At 42.8% G+C, this 23,107-nt stretch overlaps 4 protein-coding genes across 9 annotated transcripts in view; 1 reads left to right on the top strand and 3 right to left on the bottom strand.

Annotated features, from left to right (window-relative positions):
* Nucleotides 1–5,538, top strand: part of zcchc24 (zinc finger, CCHC domain containing 24) — a 31,037-nt gene extending 25,499 nt beyond the window's left edge. Inside the window, exon 4 of one of the 2 annotated variants that reach the window (XM_060073769.1) lies at nt 1,262–5,538. In XM_060073769.1, the coding sequence (XP_059929752.1) occupies nt 1,262–1,530 (269 nt within the window). In that variant the 3' untranslated portion in view covers nt 1,531–5,538. The remainder of the gene's footprint in view (nt 1–1,261) is intronic. The other variant, XM_060073771.1, reaches the window with a different exon arrangement.
* Nucleotides 1,562–10,579, bottom strand: ppifa (peptidylprolyl isomerase Fa). Its single transcript, XM_060073773.1, has 6 exons — nt 10,242–10,579; nt 10,039–10,069; nt 9,568–9,656; nt 9,394–9,490; nt 7,472–7,547; nt 1,562–7,111 (listed from the first exon to the last, which is right to left on the bottom strand). Exons 1-6 carry the CDS (start codon nt 10,464–10,466, stop codon nt 6,976–6,978), a joined length of 654 nt encoding a protein of 217 aa, XP_059929756.1. The 5' UTR covers nt 10,467–10,579; the 3' UTR covers nt 1,562–6,975.
* A 342-nt stretch (nt 10,580–10,921) lies between these two features.
* Nucleotides 10,922–23,107, bottom strand: part of rps24 (ribosomal protein S24) — an 86,698-nt gene continuing 74,512 nt past the window's right edge. Inside the window, exon 5 of the mRNA XM_060073775.1 lies at nt 10,922–10,936. Within this exon, the coding sequence (XP_059929758.1) occupies nt 10,928–10,936 (9 nt within the window). The 3' untranslated portion in view covers nt 10,922–10,927. The remainder of the gene's footprint in view (nt 10,937–23,107) is intronic.
* Nucleotides 11,203–23,107, bottom strand: part of zmiz1a (zinc finger, MIZ-type containing 1a) — a 41,162-nt gene continuing 29,257 nt past the window's right edge. For 3 of the 5 annotated variants that reach the window (XM_060073730.1, XM_060073731.1, XM_060073733.1), the window contains 16 exons: nt 23,022–23,107; nt 22,604–22,805; nt 22,223–22,492; nt 21,772–21,951; nt 21,469–21,537; nt 20,961–21,126; nt 20,428–20,569; nt 19,853–20,063; nt 19,278–19,383; nt 18,758–18,918; nt 18,446–18,513; nt 18,124–18,192; nt 17,133–17,440; nt 16,571–16,782; nt 15,786–16,115; nt 11,203–15,362 (listed from right to left, as the gene is read on the bottom strand). The exon at nt 23,022–23,107 is cut by the window's right edge and continues 138 nt beyond it. In XM_060073730.1, the coding sequence (XP_059929713.1) occupies nt 15,255–15,362; nt 15,786–16,115; nt 16,571–16,782; nt 17,133–17,440; nt 18,124–18,192; nt 18,446–18,513; nt 18,758–18,918; nt 19,278–19,383; nt 19,853–20,063; nt 20,428–20,569; nt 20,961–21,126; nt 21,469–21,537; nt 21,772–21,951; nt 22,223–22,492; nt 22,604–22,805; nt 23,022–23,107 (2,688 nt within the window). In that variant the 3' untranslated portion in view covers nt 11,203–15,254. The remainder of the gene's footprint in view (nt 15,363–15,785; nt 16,116–16,570; nt 16,783–17,132; nt 17,441–18,123; nt 18,193–18,445; nt 18,514–18,757; nt 18,919–19,277; nt 19,384–19,852; nt 20,064–20,427; nt 20,570–20,960; nt 21,127–21,468; nt 21,538–21,771; nt 21,952–22,222; nt 22,493–22,603; nt 22,806–23,021) is intronic. The other 2 variants (XM_060073732.1, XM_060073734.1) reach the window with 1 other exon arrangement.

Below are 23,107 nucleotides of genomic sequence, written 5' to 3'. Positions count from 1 at the left end.
GCTGCTCAAAAAATAAACACGTTTCATATGCTTGCTCTTGGGGAGTTATTAATTTGCAGAACCATTGGAAGCCTTTCAACTGAGAATTTCAAAGTGGTGAATGGTTTCCCACACAAAAGGCCCTTTGTGGGAGAAATACACTCTTTGAGTCTTGCTGGTGAGAAAACCTCCCTCTTTTGCACTCTGTGTATTGTGGTTAAGTTACACTCAGGCAGGCGAATTCCTTGCATTTGCAATGTCACCCACTTAACATATTTCCCCTTGTCAGCGTTTGAAACGGACCGCTTATCCCCATCGTATCCGCTGTCAGAGCGCAGAGCTCTCGGCACGGCTCTAACCTCCCTGCATCATGTCCCAAACCCACACCGACCAGTTTAACATGCACTAAAAGGATATACCGTAAATAAAATGACCCGTAAATGGGATTTCATGGGGTAATCTTCCTCCTTCCAACCCCTGTAATTTGTTTTATTCTAACTGCTGGAAGTCACTGTTAAAACCTTTTTACTTGGAGAACTCGGCATAGACGCCATCAAAAATAATATCCTTTTTATGGCAAAAGTTAAGAGCTCGAATGAATCAAGGATTTTGTAGTGCCTCACTCAAATGTGATTATTTTGTGTTGAGCCCTTTGTAAACAGTGTCCGAACCAAAACACATAAATATACATAACAATGTATAGAAGTCAGAATAAATGTCCTTATTTTGTGGTAAAGCTGTGTTATAACCCACAGTAACCCATTTCCTTGAGTTTAAGCACTTGGAAGATATGGCTGTGCTTTAAATATGAAATTGAAAATAATAGTCATGGGGTTTTATAAAATTAGTGTGAATGTTAAAACAACATCCAACCTTTTGACATTATTGAATTCGATGTGGATAATTTGTATGATTTCCATGCAGCAATTGTATTTTTATTATCCACTTTTATGGCATAAGATTTAATTTGAAAAGAAAACAAGTATGTTGAGAACATGAATCAATAGATCAGTTACGTATAACGTTGGTTCAGTCCATCTCTGCTTCCGAGTGAAGAGGTACAAGAGTTTGCAGAGACAGTGTGGCAGGACAGGCTGGTTGGAGGGTTTGAGTCCCATCCGAGAGGTTGTGGGTTCAAACCCCAACGGCTGCAGTTTGCCTGTATCCTCTGATTTGACAGCTCACGGTTGAACAGAGCTAGGGTTCATACGTGTTTCCCAGGGTGAATGTTTAAAGGACTCACGGTTGGTTCTGTGTTTGCTCTGTCCCCCCCCCCACACAGCGACCCCTGGAGAAGCCGGATGGCCTGGACGTGTCGGACCAGAGCAAGGAGCACCCCCAGCACCTGTGCGAGAAGTGCAAAGTGTTGGGCTACTACTGCCGTCGCGTGCAATAATCTCTTCTCCATCACCGTCGCCCTGGGAGCGAGGAGCCCCGCCCAACGTCCTCCCCCGACCCGGACCCCCCTTTTACCCCCCCCCCGTACCCGACCCTACGCTACACTTAATGAAGCCCACGACCATCAGACCCCCTGGTTCTTATGAGAGATGAACGCACACACACAGACGCACACACACACACGCACAGACACATACACTCACACACATAGGCCTTCCCTCACGTTTTTTCTGCATCTTACTTTTTTTTTTTTATTCTGTAACTATGAATATTAAGGCCTTTGCTTGGGCTCAACAATCTGCAATATTCTCACTACTAAGACCCCCCCCGCGCGCGCGTGTGCGGTAGAGCAGAAGGTGTTTGTCCAAACTCTCCATTGGTGGGTGGTGGGTGGTTGTGGTGGGGGTTTGGGGGAATATGGAGAAGAAGGATGACCCCAGAATTGGGGTTGATTCTCGAAGACGTTGATAATTCAAAGCAACAGAAAATGGTCACTGTGAAAAACTATAAAAAATATAGAAATACAGTCACTGCGACATCACAGGGTATCGAAAATCATACCAGAACCCCCCAACAGATCCACAGTTAAAGTGTGGAAATTCCTTGAATCATGAAGTATCTAAGCAGACACACAACTGTGTGTGCTGGAATATCTCTTCCGTTAAGAACGAGTCCAAGTATTTCATCACTTTCGGGGGTTTGGTTTGTTTTATGTTTACGTAAATCTGCGTCAAAACGAGTGGTATATAAATGCGTGTGGTAATGGGAGCCTCATTGACTTTGGTATATAATGTATGTGAGGCCCCTTTTAGTGTCAGAATCGTATTAGGGTCAACAGCACATCTTATCAACTGTGAATTAAATGAGGGATAATACGCCATGCATCCCTGGCTTACAATTGGCCTATTTATTTAGTTTTTTCCTGTTTATTTGAAATATAGTGTGCAATTTGAACGTTCTAACTGGGAAATATAGAAGTGTATCTCTATCACTGCCTTAATCGCTTCCCCGTTGTTTAGCGACTGCTGTAGGACTTAGAGGCTTCGTGTAGATTTAGTTAGATTTTAGTGCTTTACTTATCACTTCATTAACCCTCTGTAAATACCTATGTTGCCACACGAAACCATGATTACCTACAGTACATTCAATTTAAACTCGATACACAAGCAGATTCGTTTAGTTTTTCTCGTCATGGACGGCAGTGCAATAATCATTATCGTTTCTCTATAGTCAGTCATGTCAATGTTTTGCTTACTAATAATCAAAAGTCGGATTCATGAATCCTTGTCATTATATGCTTCAAAAGATGACTCTAAACTGCTTGAAAACTCATGCAAACGCAGATTAGATACTAACCATGCTATTCGAGATATTAGTCGTTTTAGAGACTTTGGAGAAGTCCCGGTGCCTCTCGATGAAACCGAGAGCCATATGGCTGCAAGGAACATGAAGCAAAGAGACTTTGTGTTTCTCCCGGAGCTTTATGTCTGTTAAAGAACTTCCAATAGCTGGCTGCACTGCAGTGCTGAGAATGTGGAGAAGAGAGGAGATGAGCTGGAGAAATGAAATGATCCATGAAGAGGCGAGAAGAAACGTGGTCCAGGAATGATCAGATTTGATAACCAGAAGATATAGAAAGTGACTATGAATGTTTACACTAAGTTGGCTCCTTTTATGAACCAATGTCTTGAATGGAAGTGAGGTACTATCTGTTTACAAGTCCTACACAACTTTTTCACAATGTTTGAGAGATAATTGGTGGGATAGCCATGGCCAACATTCATACAATTGAGACACATTACATTTGTTCACTAGAGATGCCTTGGACAAGCAGTCCACAAATATTTTCTACAAAATGTTGGGCTTTGACCCAACCTAACCTTAATGTTCATGTGCCGTAAAGAAAGTTGCGTGGCTCAGAAATGCCAGGCAGAATATTGTGTTTCCAACAATTCTATAGAGTACACCAAGTGCCGATTTTGCATTCATGGTCATTCATGCGGTAATTGGGATGAAGATTGACTTTGGGTCAAGTTATCATCAGATTTGTGGGTTTGGCTATTGAAAACCCTACAATATGTATGCTAATTGGAAGTTACAGTTGGAACTGGCAGCGGGTGGTGTTGGACCCTGATCGAATTCAGCACCTCCAACCGGCACTTAAAAACCAAGTGCAGTTTGTTGTCATGGAGTATCAACAGAGATGTTATGGTTATGTCAATCCTCTCCACAGAAAATCTTTTCAGTTTTATTACTTTTTCAAATGAAGCTGTGAACCTCACTTGTGCATCTGGAGCTTTTTTTATTTGCCCCTATTGTGATCATGGTAACCATGAACAGATTTAGTTTTATAAGGAGCCATACTCGTGGGGGAAGCTTCACTTGATGTTGGCACTCATGAATGTTGGGTCAAATTGTGAGAAACATTTAAAAGAGAATGTTTTGTAAATCGAATGACTGGACACAGAGGAAAGTAATATGCATGTGAAAGTGATGTACCGCACGTCAGTAGAACATAAGCAGAAGGACGAATCAAGGACTCATACATCGTTGGGAACAATATATATGATATATATATATATTTTAGCACCGTATAACTTCGACCTGAACTCGTTGCGATGATAACATTAACAAGACTGATGAACTCACCGTCTCCTTCATTATCATCTGAAACTCACTGCTTTAAGCGCTAATACCTGACTGTGATGTAAAAACATAACCATGGATACCAATGAAGCCATGTGAAAACGTGTAAAAAAGTTTTCATGCTATCAAGATAAACAGAGTATGTAATAAGATTTAGGTGCCGAATCACAAGCAAATGTAAGAACTTTATACCAAGCAAAGATGTAAAAAAAAATATCTGCTTTCAGAAGTATGTTGTCTTGACTTTACTTGACTTTTCTAGTACATTTTCGGTTAAAATGTATTTTTTATTTTATATGAACAAGATGTGTATTTTGGAAACCTTTATAGATGTTGACAATTTTTAAGCAATTTGCAAAAGAAAAACCCAAGTTTTTTTCCCTGACAAAGATATTTGCAAATGACTGTTATGTATATATTTAAAGGCCATTATTTTCAAAGAGGAGCCCTTATATAGTCTAATGCAATATTAAAGCTTTTATGTGAAGAAGGGCCATTGATGAAAAGTAAACCAAGCTGGGAGGTTTTTTTTTATGTTCTTTTCAATAATCTGAAGGGCCTGTCCAACAGATATATTTATGGAAACATTTTTTACACTTTTTGTATAGAATATGCATCAAGTTACACTAAAAAGGAAATATTGATGTCTACATAAAATGTTAAAAGTTGGTACATAGTTAATACTGTCTCAGTTGTATTCAATGTATTTGTGTTTTGTTTCCTTTTGCTTTATCAGTATTACATAACCTATGATATATTTGTCTTTTATGATCTAATTATCCTTACCAGTCGCCCCTTCCATCCATAGAGTACAATGTATTCAATTTGAATACGTTAATGTCAGTGTTATGAAAGTATATTGTGTCAACATGCAGTCTAACTTGTTTTATTTCCCCCTCTGTATAAGCATGTTCAACTGTGAGCTATAGTTTGCTAAAAGCAACAATGACAAGGATATTTAAATGTACAATGATTTCACTAGTCAAGGACGTGTGTACTTATACACACTTCTATGGAGTTTGCATGCGCATGTTTATTTCTAATTCCATTTTATGTTGTGCAATGTGTACCTATTTAAGTTCTACATAGTGTAGTATTTGGATCTGTATGTAACATTCTCAGTAATTCCAAGATTGTTACTATCCACAAAATATCTAATTTAGCCTACTGATAATGTAGTTTATCCAGCTTAATCCCTATTTACCGATTTTAATCTGTTAACACACCAATGCCGTTCAATTGGAAAGTCGTGTGTGTGTTTGTGCGTGTGTGCTCTGTTGTTTATCATTTAGCATATTTCATTGTGATGTTGTGAAAGTGCTTGTATTTGAATTGGACAGAACACAGATGCTGTTTGGCACACAAGGAAAGTCAAGCTTACAACGTTGCCCACCAGGTCTGGTTTTCATGTCCATGAAAATGGCATTCCAAAATGTGCCTTATTTGTTAGAGTTTGCGTAACAAACACTAGTGCTTTAGATCTGTTGGTCGAATAAAAAGTTGTGATGAATGAGATACGCTTTTCATATGGTTATTTTACTTCAGTTTTTTTTGTTTAGGTTCTGTTGTAGTAACTAGGTGTTTCCAACCGACTCCACTTGAGCTTTATGCTGGACGACTCCCAGTTCCTATCTGATATTAGTATGGACAATGCGTGCCATTTTCCCCTCTTCCTCCCCCTCAGCTAGCATGTCTGCATTCTAGGTGGCGTGCGCTGTAAACCGCTCTGAGGAAGGGCATTGCTAATGGTTTAAATATGGCAGTTGGGTCATGTGCTGGAAGGGCCTTGTAAAAGATTGATTCCCCCTCATCTTGTAAGACCACTCAGGTGAAACTCACCACCACACGTTTGAGATATTGATATCGAGACATTGAGAACGTTAGAGTTTGGCACATATTTGAACTCAGTGGAAAGGCGAGGATAGATCTGTATACATAAAAAAAGGAAAATGACAGCAATGGAATGCAGCCAAACTGACAGAATCTAGACTTTAACAACGTTCAAATCAGCATAACAAAGATGTTATTGTTTTGCATGTCTCTTAAAATTTGGCTGCTGCTCTTGCTTTTGTCTTGCCAAGTTTCCGCAGCTCAATATTGGACGTGCATTCCAAATAGCTCAAACCTAACCAGAGGGTGGAGACGCAAATTATATCAAGTTTGTTACAACATCTCGCTAACTTAAACAGTGAGAACTGGGAAAATGTCACCATGGCGACAATGTAATCGTAGAACTCAAACAAACGGTGGAAGGTCAGCGTGCATATGGTTTCGCTTAGGAGCAGGGGATTCTGCTCTTTCACGTTGCTTCATTATTTACTTTCATTAAGTATTAGCTCGATAAGCAGCAACAGCCTCTGGCGCCGTCAGGCCAAAAGGTACCTCCGAGCTATCGAGGTAAAGGACTGATCCACAAACACAAACACATTTCAAACTGGCTTCTCAAAACAATGAACAATGATTAAATAATCTTACACTGGCCAATCAGGCAACAGTCCACATTTCTAGAATTTTCCCACAGATTTGTTGTAGATTTTAACTTTAAATTGCAAGAGATTGGCTTACGAATGCATGACAAACAGCATGTGAAGATAAATAAGTTGACACACAGTCAAGCACTTCCTGATAAATGGGACCTGAAGGCATCCTTTCCTCATGGACAGGAAGAGGTCCAGTTTCTAAAAAAAGCAGTTGGCTCATTTCCAGGAAGTTTGATTGAAAGTGGGATGGATAGTTGCACACTATCAGGACCAACGCTGTGCGGCGGGCCAAAAGTTCAAGAGAAAGTATGGAGTGAACATTTTTCGATACGCCTTCGGGCAACTTCAATAGAAATGTAGTAAAAGACGAACACTGTGTTTGTTCTGATTGTCCCAGGAGTACAGTGCCCTGGTGGTGGTCCATTTGAAATGGCTTGATTAACCGTCACCTCTGATCAGAAAAAGAACAATGTCAGTTCATCTGCCCGCAGTCGACGATGGCGATCTTCTTGAGCACGCCTCCGTCGTGCAAACCGAACGCCTCCATCTTGGTCACGACCTCCATGCCCTCCGTGACTTGACCGAACACCACATGCTTACCGTCCAACCTGAGAGATCAAAGCAAGAGACCAAACTTGCTGACTCAGAAAGGAACAAGCACTGTAATCCACTGCACCGGTTCACATTCTTTTGTTTACCAACAACATATGGAAATATGAAGAACCGTGACTTGAAAAACTAAAAACGGATACAGAAAGAAGCTTTTGGCGACAGGATAGTCTAGTTGGTGTGCCTGACTCACAGACCCAGCCAAAAGGTTGTGAGTTCGAACCCCAATATCTGCAGTCTGTCTGAACGAGATGACTTATCTCTCATTGCTATAAAAATGTATACCTGCGATGAGTCGTTTACTTGTGCAATTAAATAATTATGCCAATTCAATTGTGTTTAAATTTAACTTTACATACCATTCTGTCTTAACAGTACTAATGAAAAACTGCGAGCCGTTGGTGTTCGGCCCTGTATTTGCCATCGACAAGGTTCCTGCAAAGCAAAGGAAATGCGGCATCAGTAAAAATAACATTAGGAAGATGATACATAACTGCTAAAAGGAAACAGCCTTCATGACGTCTTAGGCCATTGGGAATATTAAGCAGCCTACAGTGCAGTTACGCAGGACCCTAGCCTTAGAATTGTCTTCAACAACATAGGGTAAGAGTTAAGACAGAAGATCAACTATTATTATTAAGGGACAGATTACGGTGACCCACTGTGAAAGTAGGTCAATCACTTAGTATAGCTATTTCTATAGTGTGGAAATCGTCGCGTAAAGACAAAACACTGCCATCTAGTGAGTGGGTAGTAGTGGATGCGTTGAATGAATGAATAACTATGGCGACACATTAGTGCCATAATTCACTAATGTGATAAAAGATGCATTCGGGCGTATTATATTATTCCACACGCGTAGATATTAACTGCGAGCGCGCAAATGATCTCTGCGCGCGCAAACAGCCTCTCGCGCGCGCAAATTACCTCAGCGCGCGCAAAAAAGCCTCTCGCGCGTAACAGCCTCTCGCGAAAGATGTTTTTACACTCGCTCGAATTAAATTTTGGCACTATGGGGGAGGGAACCAAGGCAGGGCGGGCTTTCCTATGATTGGCCGTTTCTGAAGCGCGATATTTGATTGACAGCCCTCCTCAGCCTTCCTCTCATTCAATTCTGAATTGTACAGTAAATGGCTGAAACGATAGTTACGTATTGTAACTCTAGATTCTATGAGTATAGGCGCAGCCTTTTAAGGCTATTGCTATTGGGTTATCCCTAGGCGTGAGCCGTAGCACTGAAAAATGTGTAATCCCCGACCACCAACAGCGTGGGCCTCAATTACGTCCGCGTGCGGCGTGCCTCAACGACGTCCGCATTTCGCAGATATAGGCTAGTCGGGCGCCTTCCTTGGGAGGTGTTTCAGGCACGTCCAGTGGGGAGGAGACCTCGGGGAAGACCCAGGACTAGGTGGAGAGATTATATCTCAACACTGGCCTGGGAACGCCTCGGGATCCCCCCGTCAGAGCTGGTCAATGTGGCCCGGGAAAGGGAAGTCTGGGGCCCCCTGCTTGAGCTGCTCCCCCCGCGACCCGACCCCGGATAAGCGGACGAAAATGAGATGAGAAATTAGATGAGTCGGGCGCCGGCGGACGTTCTGCTCCCAATAAACAGCTTTTCTTCAGCTATTTAAAGGACAATGAGGCCGACACTTAAAAGGCTGCGCCTATACTCATAGAATCTGGAGTTACAATACGTAACTATCGTTTCAGCCATTTACTGAACAATTCAGAATTGAATGAGAGGAGGGCTGAGGAGGGCTGTCAATCAAATATCGCGCTTCATAAACGGCCAATCATAGGAAAGCCCGCCCTGCCTTGGTTCCCTCCCCCATAGTGCCAAAATTAAATTCGAGCGAGCGTAAAAACATCTTTCGCGAGAGGCTGTTACGCGCGAGAGGCTGTTTTGCGCGCGCTGAGGTAATTTGCGCGCGCGAGAGGCTGTTTTGCGCGCGCAGAGGTAATTTGCGCGCGCGCAGAGATCATTTGCGCGCTCGCAGTTAATATCTACGCGTGTGGAATAATATAATACGCCCGAATGCATCTTTTATCACATTAGTGAATTATGGCACTAATGTGTCGCCATAAATAACGTGCAGCTAGTTCTCCAAATCGTACTGCACTGTAACAGATAAGCTGGAATGATTAAGGCAGGCCTATCTGCAAAACAAATTTAGATATCTCACTATCATTACAGAATATAAACATACATATAATGAAAAAAAAGTACCTAATGGAATGTTGAATAGCATCTGTATCAACCTCTAGCTGTTTATTTATTTACCTGGACAGGTGTGTTTCAATTTAAAGTTCTCATCTGCAAAATTAGTGCCATAGATTGATTTCCCTCCTGTTCCGTTGTGATTGGTAAAATGTCCTCCCTGCAAATATACGCATTAGTGGAAAAATACACAATATAGATACATTTACTGTCGACAATGTTATTTGTGTAACACACCTGGCACATGAACTCGGGTATTATTCTGTGAAACACTGAACCCTTGTATCCAAAACCAGGTTTCCCAGTGCACAGTGCGCGGAAGTTTTCTGGGGAAAGAAAATTTAAGGAGTGGGTGGTGTATGTCCATTACTGCATTACACACAGAAGTACCCTAGCTTTAGCCGCAAACGACTAGGAGGACGTCCGGATTACAATTCTCTCAATGGAGAGCCCTATAGATTAAAACATATGTATCTGCTCGCATTGAATGACGATAAACACACTACTATTGCACCAATACGGAGAAGCTTGGGCCATCTTTCTATCGAAATGCCTTTGGCTATATATACAAAAATCGTCATGTCATGACCAAGATTTCAATCACTTTAGAACACTGAAAAATGTAAAGTTTCGAAGACTCTTCAGCAGAAAGTTGCTGTAAGGTGAAATATCCTCACGGTCACCATCATCTCTAGAGGCTCTTCTCACCTGCAGTCTTGGGCACTACTTCTGCGTTAACCTAAAAAAAAAATGACATTAAAAACCGAATTTTAAATGAAGAAATGTTATTTAATATGCATTATATAGACTGTCATGCAAGTTATCACAAGCATGTGTTTTCTGTGTGTACAGTGACGATAACAGGTCACTGTTGGGGGGCTAACGTTAGCTGTTATTAGCTCAGAGCTAACCTCTATGATAATTCTTCCAAGAGGTTCGCCGTCAGCCTCAATGTCCAAATACAAAACGGGATTCTTGACAGGTCCAGACGACAGCAACCGGGATGAAGCAATGCCCACTGAGGAATATTTGATACGGTTTTTTATTTGCAACATCGTTGCTATGAAGTTTAGGGGACCAACTTCTGTGAGGACTCGAGTCGCCTTCCATAGACACATCAGTGTTTGCGTAGGCATACGTGTGACGTCATTCGCTGTCAAACGGCTACTTCCGCCAACAGAGGCGCATGAGAAACATCTGCGGGATCAAACAATCAACACTGGCGTCATCACCCACATTCAAGTAGAAGTAGTACAAATACACGTTTTTTGTTCATTTAAAAAGTTGTTAAATATCTTTTATTGTTGTTCTTTGACTTACTATATTTATATAGGCTACCTACTTTTTAAGAAGGCTACTTTAGTTGATGACATGTTCAGTCAATTTTGTTATTTGTTCTGCAATAGTTTAGCAAATATAGCGAGGTAGGGTCTGATGATGTCGACGATAATAGTATATCAGAAGATATTTAGTGAATTCATATAAAATTAGGGTGTTGACGACACCCAGAGGACACTGAACAGAACTGCATCAACACGGGCGAGGTCAAACCAAACCCAAACATCCCTTCCATCCAATTAAACAGAACTCAAACCACTCATTTCTTTCTGCTAACATTTAAAACACAAGTAATCTATTTATTTTTTAAATTAAGATTAAATCTATCATTAAAAAAAATGGCATCATGAAATGTTTGATGATATTGACTATTAGTAAATAGTTAGAGAGTTGAACGATATTAGTTGCCTAATTCTTAAGCCATTGTTAGAAACTTGCAATTAGTACTTCATTCCAACCAGCATCCCGATCAAATTGTCAAAGTGTTGGTTGTGAAAGATGCAATGACTAAAGGAGTAGATGTCTGACACAGAATACATTGTGTTTCATCTGAATACATATTTATTAGATAAATATTAGGATGTCACATCATCTAACTACATACAGATTTGCAAGACTAAAAATCACAATATGTTTATCTGACCAGTTTAGAATATGAAATAATTGTACATAGAATGTACAAAAACCAAAAGAGAAAACTGTCACCGTGCGTGTCAATGGCTCCAGATTGTACATTTTCGAGCAAATTTTGCCAAATTGCATAAAAATTTGACAAAATTTTGTACAAACTTGATTTGGGTCTAGGCGCCAAACATCATGGCTCCACGTCTCCCGAGTCCCAATTATACCTTTAAAGGCTCCGAATAGTTTTGTAGCACCTTTATAAAGTACACAGGCAATAGAGAAGTACACGGAGGTTCACTATTACACAAACTGAAAAAAAAGGTTGTTTCCCGCCCCCCTTCTCCACCGACACCGCAACATTTTGGGGGTACATAAAGTTTTTTACACAAATGAACAGGCGTGGTTAGAGTGGTCCGCACAGACGCCATCAAACATGGTTCCATTCTCTCAATTCGCAATGTCTGACAGGAGAATGCAAGCTTTACAAATTCTAGATACACTATGCACACTCCCCCTCCCCCCTCCCCTGGAGAAAATGAATACTTTCCGTTAACGTGTCTATTTGTCATTTACATTATGTACATCGACCGCCCCTCTTTTTTGCTACATCCAAACCTGTGATCGAATATAGGAGGGGAGGGAGGGGAACTCTCCGGACTTATGTTTCATTTTACAATATATCTCTTTTTTGTCTTTCTTGTTTTCTATATTCAGGACGTAGACCAAACTGTACAATTTGTGACTGGGCAGGGAGCATCAAAAATGAATCTTTTAGATTTTTTTTCCTGTGGAGGGTTGAATTGGAAGTTGTGATACACTGTGTATGGAATCATAATATATCAAATGTGGCAGTGCAAACAAATAGATAGACAGATAAACAAACCAATACAAATTGATTTAACTATGATATGTGAAACATGAAAGACGCCGAACTCTGAGGACACACACATTGACTGTTGTGTTCTGTTATTTAAATGAGTAAAATATCCATTTTGAGATAAGCTAGTCAACAAGAAATATTTAAATTTCCTTTACTGCATACATTCATACCAAATTAAATCAATCATTGAAACAAAAAAGAAAACACTCGACAAAATAATAATTTAAAGTTAAAACAATATAAAATGTGATACAAATACAAACAATCCTCACACTTTTCCCTCCACAAGTATCAAAAAGCTCATCCCCGGCCAAGAAATTACAGAATATTCTGTATATTCTCACTTAAAATACACACGATTATTTGTTTCAATATCAAACAAATGTACAGGCTATTTTGGACATATAAGGATGATGAAAACAAACATAAAACACAAGCAAGTAAAAAAAATATTTTTTATAAGTAATTCATACTTTGTCCTGCTTGATGTGTCCACAAATTATTTGAACTGATGCATTGTCACAGTGGAAATTAAACAGAAACAAGGGGGATATCTGCTGGCATGGACAGTGAAAGTATGTTTGTAAAGGTGATTTAATTATTACAATAATGCGCTTTCCATCAAGTTCTTTTTGTGTGTATTTGTATCTGTGTGTGTGTTTGCGTGTGCGAGTCTGTCTTTCTTGAGAAATTTAAATTTTTGTACTAGCCAGGTAAAAAATATTACATTAATTATTTGCTACAATCACAAATAATTCACAGGGCAGTATTTTATATGAAATGGATTTTTTTTGCAACAGATAAGTAAAAAAAGAGTTACGCAATTGGGTTAATTCCTTCATAAAAAGGAAGAATGTAGCGTGGCAGTAACATGAGAGCGGTATGAATTCAACTTAAATAGGAGACATTTGTAAAAAATTAAAGAAAATGAAAACGAACAATGAGGCATTCAGGCATGAAGCTCTGAAGCAGTGGCTCTGTGGCCAAGGTGTTGATTATCCAGCGAACAAAATCAAATAATAACGACGGCCATGACACTATCTGCCACTCCAAATTAACATAAATGAAATACAGTAAATTACATGCATGATAGATTTCAGCAATGACCCTCGAGGCTGAGATTGAGCCACAACAGAGAAACGCAAAAACTCTTCAACCCAACTGAACTGAAGCTCTCCATCTGATTGTATGGATGCTGTGGAAGGATTACAGTGAATACTCCCACTTGCAAGTGTGGGTGCGCCAGGGAGTGCAATCGCAGATAGATCAATGCCAAAGCAATTTCACATAATTGTGTCCTTTCGTAATTTATTCCTCTTGTTATCAAGAGTTTGCACGGACCAAACGTAATGTTAGCAGGATGTTGTAACTGCATGATCTGTACTTGTAACGATAACGTAAACAAACACGATCCAGGCTGAACCTACATTTAAAAAGCACTGCATAACTTTTAGGGCTGTGTATCTGAATACATTGAAGTGTGTGATATGGGACATGAGAAAAAAAATGGAAACAGAGATTGAGGTGGAAGTTATAAATATGAAGGGTACATAAGAAGATAAGAGGACCAAGAAAGGATGAAGCATGTTTAGTACAAAGAGGCAAAAAGCAGGGAACTGTTGGCACACGTGCACTTTAGAACAAAGTGGGGGACTCAATTTAATGAGGGGACGACAAAACATCACAATAAATATCAACAACAAAACTAAAGATACAAGGGCCGGACCAGAAGGGACTAATGCACTAAGACCAGACCCATTAGAGTGGATTTTGTTGTCACGTCCATCTTTGTATGATTTCCCTTTTATTTTTCCAATTCTGTTTTCTTTGCCTGCTAAAATTCACATACGCACCTAAGGAAACTAAAGTGCACACAAACACATACACAGGTATGCACACACACACACACAAACAAACACGCACACACGCACGCACGCAAGCACACGGACACATACACTCATACAAACACATTCAATCGTACACACACACATACACGCACACATCTGTACACAAACACACACAATCAGGTGCGCACCCAAAATTCATGCATCCATAAACAGACACAGGTGCCCACAAAAACAGATGCATTTGTACACACACATCCGCTCATATACGCACACAGGTGGGCGCACACAAACACATGCATTTGTACACACACATCCCTACACACAGACACACACATACAAAATCTTTGCGTACACACCTGTTAGACTGCAAAAACTGTACCTTGGGACAGCGTGCTTCTGTGTTGACACCAGAGGACATTTTAGCTTATCTTTCTAGTGCTGTGAGTGTGAAGAGGTCCTGTGTTGAGGTCCAGTTAGCAAGGAGATGTCCGTGACAAAGCGTCACAAACCCCTCCCAGGAAGTCAGGGTTCAAAGGTCACGGCCTGTGCCAACGTCTTGGAAGAACTCGTTTCAGATAGGATAAAAACAATGTTTCTCCTGTAATTCTTTAAAATCTTTTTTTTTCTTTCACTTCTTTCATTTTCACTCTTTCACAAAAAGGAAATTCATAATTAAAAAGCTACAACACTTTTTTTTTCCTTCCTATTTCCAAAGGGTTCTCCTCTGTGTTGTTTACAAATGAAATGATTATATCTGCACAGTTTGTAGTCATCAAATAGTCAATATAGATATCATATATGGATATATAATATCAATTTTAGTGCCAGCCAACATGGCCGTGGTGTGGGTGTTGTTTAAAAATCAGAAGCATTGGAGATGTGGGTTGGGGGTCTTTACACTGAAAAGGTGAGGAGGAGGAGGGCGGGGGGGGGGGGGGGGGCTTCTTATCGATTCCCACACACTTCCCGACGAAGATCTTTGCGTGAGACAAGTTCCTATCAAACACATCCGTTTGCAAAGACGACAGTCAAGTTTGTGTGCGTGTGTGTGTGTTTATATGCGCATTTTGCATGCATAGGGAGCTGTCCGACCCGTGTGAGGTCAGAGGTTAGTCGGAGTGTCTATTGACAGAAAACACCCACACACACACACACACACACACACTTTTCGCGCAACCGTCATGACACCCTGTGTGGGGGACGGTTTCAATGGGGAAAAGGTATCGTCGTTGGGGCTAGTTGTTCTCAAAGAGGGACAGGAGATCATCATTGCTATTGGTCGGAAGGTCAGGAGGGTCCAAGTAGGAGAGCAACTCGTCAGGGTTGGCCAGCTCTGGAAGCAGCTGTGGGGCAAAGAGAAGAAGGATATATTAATATAGGGATAGATAGAGGCTAGGAAGGGTAGCCACTCTCAATTCAATCCCCAATGTCTGCAGCCTAACTGGGGGCAGACTAACCACTACCTGCTCTGGATTCACAGTAGGATGCTTGGATTAAAGTGTCATAACTTAATGTCCAACTACTACTACTAAGTACTTAATATCATTACAATATATTAACAGGCCCTGTCATGAGAACTTAAGAGTGTTGCAGTTGTTACATGGTGCCATGTTACACTATGATTAGGGCACACTTAAATGACAACACCATAGCTCAATGTACTTTCACCCTGAATAAAGAACCTTTGGTTTGTTATACATGGTTAGTGTCAGGTTAGGGGTTACCCCCCTAAAATCAACAGGATGTCCCACACAAGACACACTTACATCCAGGGAGGGCTCGGGCATGTCCTGGGCTCCCTGCCCCATTGGCCCATCCGAAGAGGGGTTAAAATTCAGATCGCTGTGGGGGTGACTGTTCTGCTGCTGCTGAGGCCCGCTATGCTGGGACTGGGGCTGCGACGACTGGCGAGGCGGCTGCCCCGATTGGCCGCCATGATGCAACGACTGCCCCGATTGGCCGCCGTGATGCAACGACTGCCCCGATTGGTGCACGTGGTGCGGAGACATGTGCATGCCCTGCTGAATGGCATTGTGGGAGTGGTCGGGATGGGACATCTGAAGGTGAGGGGAGAGAGAGGAAAAGTGAGATCGAGGCTGAGAATGAGAAAGAGAAAGAGAGACAAAGGAGTGGAGACAGAGAGTGGGGAGGAAAAGGGAGAGAAAAGTGAAATTAGTCACTGGTGATTATGAATAATACGAAACATGTTGTGTGGCCAGCAGGCAGCTGCTAAATGAATCAGCAACGTGAGCCTTTCAGCACACATGCTAGCTGAGGGCTAATGGTCTCCAGCTAGTTCATACACAGAAGATTACTTGTCTGGTCTGTTTGTATTCATCAGCGACCAGGGACTACCGTCACTGTGGAAAACGTCTGGCTAACTGTTAACATATTCGGCTAAAAAACTAAAATAAATAAGAAACAGGACAAAGCTTAAAAACAAACAAATGCCATGAGGACAAACAACATTCCTGATGTTTTGCAGGACTTGCTGTTAAACCAAAGAAAGACAAGACGCGGTGTGTGTTCTGGATCTGTGTGGCCCACTTACTGAGTCGGACATCCCATGGTTGAGGGGCTTGTCCTGGGACATCAGACCACCAGGGGCGTCCGGGGGATGGGAGAGCTGGGGGGCGTGCATGAAGTCGCTCATAGGGGGTCCTCCCCCTCCCCCTCCTCCTGTACCCGGTCCTCCTCCACCTCCCCCACCTGAGGGATTACCGTGGGGGAAGTCAAAGTTCCCGTGACTGTGGAAACCGTTGCCTGGAGAGAGGCAGAGATGGAGGGAGAGAGGGAGAGAGAAAGAGAGGGAGAGAGAAAATACCAAATGTCATGAATGAAGTTAAGTGACTTTGGTTTCGCTCACAGGCGTAACACGCACAGAAATGTGGCTGTTGTAAGAAAACAGCACTGGTTCTGTAATCGAAAATAAAATAAGAGAAAAGCCCCCCACGGTATGTTATAAAACGACTTGTGTTCTCAAGCTGGCAGTTAAAATGTGGGCTTCTTCCTCTCTGAGGGACTTCCTTGTAGAAAATAACTAGCAGGTCAACAACAATAATCACAAGTCTCTGCTGTAGAGAATCAATGTGTGCCATGGACCCATCGATTACCTGGTCCAGCGTAGTCTCCCCCGCCATGTGGACCAGGATGAGACTGGTAGGGGCTCGGACCAGAACCGGGACCACCATGTCCGAGGCCTACACCAGACCCGGGTCCAGAGCCGGGACCCGGTCCGGAACCAGGCCCCAGCTGGGCGATCATCTCCACCACGTTGGGCATGGTCATCTGGCTGGGGCTCATGGTCTTGAAGCGTTTGGCCAGGGGCCCGTCGGGGTCCTCCTTGATGTGCAGCTCCGACTTGATGGGCACCGGTCTCCAGCTGCAGGTGGGGTCGATGGTGACCTCCTCAAATTCAGAACTACACCAGGGAGAGCAGAGAGAGAGAGAGCGTTAGGTGTGTAAATGGTGATTTAGATAATGGGAGATTTCGGTGCATGTTGTATCAATAGGATTGCCAGTAAAATATATATATATATCATTAATAATAATAATAATGGATAGAATTTATAAAGCCCTTTTTTGGTCACTCAAAGACGCTTTCCAAAAATATATATGCTATTGATATGTCCTACTCATTTATAACAGAAACTCTGGGAGAAGGTGGCAGAGAGCCTTGGCTGGAAACATGGAGATGCAAGGTTACGGCCTGCTTCCTGTTTCGTTACGGAGGTTGTACCCGAGAGAAGCTCATTTCCGTTAGTGGAGGAAGTTCTCAGAAGGGGCTTTCGTGTATTTCTAAAGTGCTCAGTCAAAAAGGTGTTGGTTGGAAACCTTTGCAGACACTTTTCCTAAGAACATGTGTTTGCTGTCTCTGATGTCTGATTTGTTGGACTAAATGTACAACGCTACTCATATTGTATAATATATACGTACATTATACTCTTTCTGTTTAGTTTTGACGAGGATGCATCTCTTTTTCATTCCTATTACTGCCCCAGTCTTTTCTGCAACCCGCATTTCACCCAAACCACATCTTATCGAATCGTATCTTGAGTCATGAAATAATCAACGGGATCACCAGGATTTGATTGATGAACTTACTTCTGGATGGCGTTCAGGATACCCCACATGTACTGATCCACCTCCAGGCCTTCCAACAACGCCGTTTTACTGAAGCGGAAAAGACGTGAAAAGAAGAGTTTAATAACATTATGTTGACTATTTCCTAACTAAGCAGTCAAAAACTAATTACAGTGAAGTAAATACAGGAGCAAGTAAAGCCAATTAAAACCCAGTACCGTTCACCTCGTCAAATACTTGACATCCCCCCCCCCCCCCCCCCCCAATCAGAAAATGTACATCTCTCTTTATAAATAATGACAAGAATGGTGAAATGTTCAGTTCATCCTATTCCCCGTCTTACTTGCATACAGGACACCTCCACGTTCCTCTCTCACAGTTGAGCTGCAGGTAGGACTCCAAATCAAAACACTGCGGAGAAGAAGAGCAAGTGTTGGACGACGTACAGTACAATACGGTCACGGCAGAAGGGGAAAAATGTGTCCCACAAATCTAGTTTCCACAAAGCCAGTTTTAATGCAGATTGAATGATCGATTTGTTATCTATTGGCTTGGTCTGAAAGATAGATAGATGTAGCATTTTTATATTGATATGAATAAGGTATACACATCAGGACTTTGGGTTCTACGCTAACGTAACCATGTGATATGCTACCTGGACGTGTTTGCAGTCGTGTCCGCGCGCCGGCAGCTGGATGCGTCTGAAGGTGACGGGGCATTTGAGGGAGACTTTAATGGCCGTCTGCTCCACGCCGTCTTCCCCGTTCAGGGTGGCGTTGCCAGCAGAGGCAGCGACACTGCTGAAGTTCCTCTTGACTGATAGAGAAAAGAGAGAGAAAAGAGAGAGAAAAGAGAGAGAAAAAGAAAGAAAGAAAGAAAGAAAGAGAGAGAGAGAGAGAAAGAAAGAAAAGGGGAACATAGTGAGAGGGATACACAGAGAGTGAGAGTACAGAGAGACAGAGAGAGAGAGAGAGTGAGGGTCAGGGAGAGAGATAAAGAGAACGTCAGGGACAGAGGGTGCGAGACAGAGGTCAGAGACAAAGAGAGAGAGAGAGAGAAAAGTTAGTTAACCTTCATTGTACCCCGGTTTATAAAATGTCACCGAACAGACGGCTGTCATTTCCAACCCATCCACATGCAGCACGCGTCATCTTTCCCAACGATGCTCGTCATACTTTTGGTGATGCAATGTTCTGCCGGTAGAAGCCTCTTCTTCAACAGACCCTGGAGGACAGAGCGCACAGATGGTCTGTGGACCAGCTGCAGCACAAACAGGTGGGACTGCAGAACACAGAGAGGCAGAGCTCGGATTAGTGGGGACACAGTGAGCCGAACACACCATTAAAAACACAACAGTTTGGATGACGATTTGAATGACGGACGCAAATGTGAACCTTCTGTTCTGGTAAAAGTAACATTCCAATAAATATTACTCTTATAAGTCCTGGCATGGGGGAAAGGTAGTGCAGTGGATAGGATGTTTGGCTCCCAGACGAAATGGTACTGGGTTCGATCCCCAATGTACGCGGCCTACTTGAAGGGTCCTTGAACTGAAGTTTTGATACACTATTTGTGACTTTATTCCTACTATTTAAATTTATTCTGTGTTTCATATCGCACATTAGAACAAAATATCCCCTCAAGGTTGAATTAGGAGCCCATCTATTCTAAACAGCTGTGATCGAATCTAATCAATCGAATCAAGCCGATCCTTATACATAGTAGTCAACATGGACGACGTGGTACTTACACAGCAACAGGCGGTGACCGTGATCTGGATGGTGTTCCTCCCAGGCTGACAGACATGCTTCAAGTGCAAGGGCTTGTGGGAAGTCTTGTTGTCGCCCCTCTCGATGGTGAGGGGCGTGGCGTTGACGCTGACCTGTACGGACGCCGGCCAGTTGGTGTTCATCTGCCGGTCCTCGTGGTGGTAGCACTTGAACTGCAGTTCCAGGTCCGACCTGTAGGGGGAGCAGCAGAGGTGGAAGAGAGGCATTTGGAGACGTTAGGAATAGCTTGCAACGTCGAATAAGAATTTATTTAAAATCTAATATTTTAGTTCAGCAGCAAACACTCTCGCCTCGTCTTCACTATCCTGCTCCTTTAAAAGTATACTTTATTTTCCATTCATTTATTGGTTTATTTCAGGAACATTGCACACTAATCAACAGTCAAACTGTAAGTGAGCGAGAGTTAGCCTAAGAGGCTAGTTTACATCTGTTGTCCCCAGTTGTATTGATGAATACTTTTTGATACAATTCCCTTCTGTCTTTTAGCTACCAAGAGTAATGAAACACCAAAAGGCCCATGTGAAAAGGGCCCTACCTCCACATGAGTGTCTGGTGCACGGAGGGCCGCAGGTGGAAGACGTGGTTGCTGACGGCCAGGTTGTGCTCCAGCCTGAAGGGCTCCAGCACCACCCCGTCCCTCACTGGGAAGGTCAGCCGCAGCTCCTCGTTGGGGTTGCCTGGGAAAGAGCACACAGGGAGCCAATCAGGAGACAGCTTTTGGATAGATAAAAAAAACAACAACGATTGTGCGGTTTATAAGGAGACCCATGTAATCATGGGTTTGTTGTGGGGCTATGAGTCATTAACACATAATCCACATGCAATTCTTTTTGACCGCTTGTTTTAGTTCCTTCTCTTTTGGATAACAAATTCACACAAAGGTGCCTTGTGGTTGAACCTCTACCGCAGAACAAGTTTACCAGCCTCAGCTAGGTTTTCACGACAATGATGCAGTTTGTGTTTGTTCCCGAAAACTCGAAAGTTTTTCGTTAAATATCAATAAATGCACCTTGGATAACTATCGAAGATGCAAACAAACAACAAAAATTGTGCCAGGCGAAGACTCACCAGGCGGAGGAGGAAGTGCTGTCATATTTGGTTTCATGTCGGGGGGGAACTGGGGCTTGACGTCCGGGTTGGGGGACAGGTAAGGGGGGATGGTACTTCCCGGGGTCATGGGCGGTGTTGGGTTACCCGGGACAGGGGAGTGGGGGTAGTTGCCCGGTCGCGAGGGCTGTAGAGGAAGGAATAAACGAAAGCAATTAGTTTAAATGCATTGATGTGCATGCATCTGATGTTTGACAGTAAGTATAGAATCAACAGAGAAAGATGTTCAGAGCACAGAGTGAAAACAACAAACACCAATTAAAAAGTTGTGTCTAAAGTGTGGCAGCAATAAGTAATAAAACAGGGAAAATAATTGAACAACCACGAAGAGGATGAGATCTTTGTCTATTTCAAGTCCTATATTTAAATGGACTGAAATTACAGACAAAAGAAACAAACATGAACATCAAACATGATACATAATTAAACACTAGTACAGGGAGAGGGAGCAAATCACACGTTGCCATACCCCGTTGCCTTGGCTGTAAGAGAATCCGCCTCCAGGGAAGTTAGGACTTTGACCGTTGAATTGCTCTTGCTGTAAAGAGGTTTGATACGATACTTTAATCTCATGATTGGACTCAAAATGAAAACCATTATATCATTTTTTTGTATTTTTTGATAAAAGATTTTTTGATAAAAAAAAAGTAATAATTTGACATCATTTGATTCGAAATACTACATTTGATTACCCTACAATCAATCAACCTTTCAATCCAAATCATCTCATACTAAATCAAATGACCATGGTTCTGTCTGGTGGACCGCTGACCTTGTAGTACTGGCCCATGGGCATCCCGGGGGGGTACTGTCCCTGGCCCGGCTGCCCTGGCATCCTCTGGCCGGGGTAGTTGGGAGAGGGCAGGGGTCTGGAGGCGTTGGACGGGGGGTACTGGCCTTGCTGAGGAGGGAACTGACCGTTGGGCCCGTACTGTTGACCTCCGTAGCTGGCCTGGACGCAAAGAGGAGACCCAGAGGTGTGAGGAAAAATGTATTCAACACCATCGCTTCTAAATGATTAAGACTTGCTCAAGAATGTATATGTATTAATATGAATGAAACATTAACTTTGTGCATTATTTCAAATTGTTTTTATTCTACTACCATCTACCTTTTTGCTGCGACAGCAAATTTTCCGTCCGTGTTGATTGAAGTACTTAATAATTGCATCAAATGTCATCACATATGTTACAGGTCTATATTAATGGTAGGCTTCCACTCACCTCTCCAGGATACGCTCTCTTCATGCCCTGCATCTGCATGCCCGGCCTGGGCCCTCCGGGGTAGCCTTGCTGGGGCATCCGTTGGCCGTGAGGGCCGAAGGGACTCATGCCTGGGGCTCGAGTTTGGTTCATGCCCATGGGGGGGCCGTTCATGTTGGGGTTCATGGGCGACCCCATGTTGGCCGGATTCATGCCTCCGGGAGGGCCTCGCGGGCTCATGAACTGGCTGTTGTAGGACTGTTGAGGGCCCATCTGAAATGAAGAGCACATCTGCAGGGAGAACAGAGGTTTTCAGAGCAAAGGAAAGAGGTTAGGAGTCGAACCTTGGATTTGTATAACACAATTTTTGATGGAATCTTTTTTCTCAGCGAGTCCACCCACCTGGCCATACTGGTTCATGTCCTTGTTGTGGCTCTCCTGAAGAGCGGCCACGGTGGCCGTCGCCGTGGCCGTTGCCGTGGCGGCAGCGGCGGCGACGGCGGCGGCGGCGGCAGCAGCGGCCGGTTGGGTGAAGTCGCCCGGTGAGCGCGAGTGAGGGACCATGCCCATCCCGCCCGGACCGCCGTTGGGGCCCCCCGGGTAACTGGGAAAAATACATCAAAATAAGACAGGGATGCAGTTGATACCAACATTAAATATATGTATAACATTAAAGGGATATAAAGATGGGCCAACTATTACGGAGAAAGGGTTAACAAATACTAATAGCAAAATCCCCAAAAGTTATATTGAGAAACAGTAAAACCATTGTAAATTTATAAATGAATACATTCTTAAAAGTAAAAAAATTAAAACTCACCCTTGGCCGTATCCCCCAGGCCCCCCAGGGTACCCAGGCCGGCCGTACATGCCCTGCTGCATGTACTGCTGATTGGGGCCCCCCTT

Source organism: Gadus macrocephalus, chromosome 15 (assembly GCF_031168955.1).
Source record: "Gadus macrocephalus chromosome 15, ASM3116895v1".
Classification (NCBI taxonomy): domain Eukaryota; kingdom Metazoa; phylum Chordata; class Actinopteri; order Gadiformes; family Gadidae; genus Gadus; species Gadus macrocephalus.
The sequence above is the reverse complement of the archived record's forward strand: the minus strand, read 5'-3'. Positions and strand labels throughout refer to the sequence as shown.

Coding starts and splice junctions, on each gene's coding strand:
- ppifa (XM_060073773.1), bottom strand. CDS start 10,466: ATGCCTACGCAAACACTGATGTGTCTATGGAAGGCGACTCGAGTCCTC. Junction 9,657..10,038: donor AGTAGTGCCCAAGACTGCAG/GTGAGAAGAGCC, acceptor TTCTTTCCCCAG/AAAACTTCCGCGCACTGTGC. Junction 7,548..9,393: donor ATTGAAACACACCTGTCCAG/GTAAATAAATAA, acceptor TTTGCTTTGCAG/GAACCTTGTCGATGGCAAAT.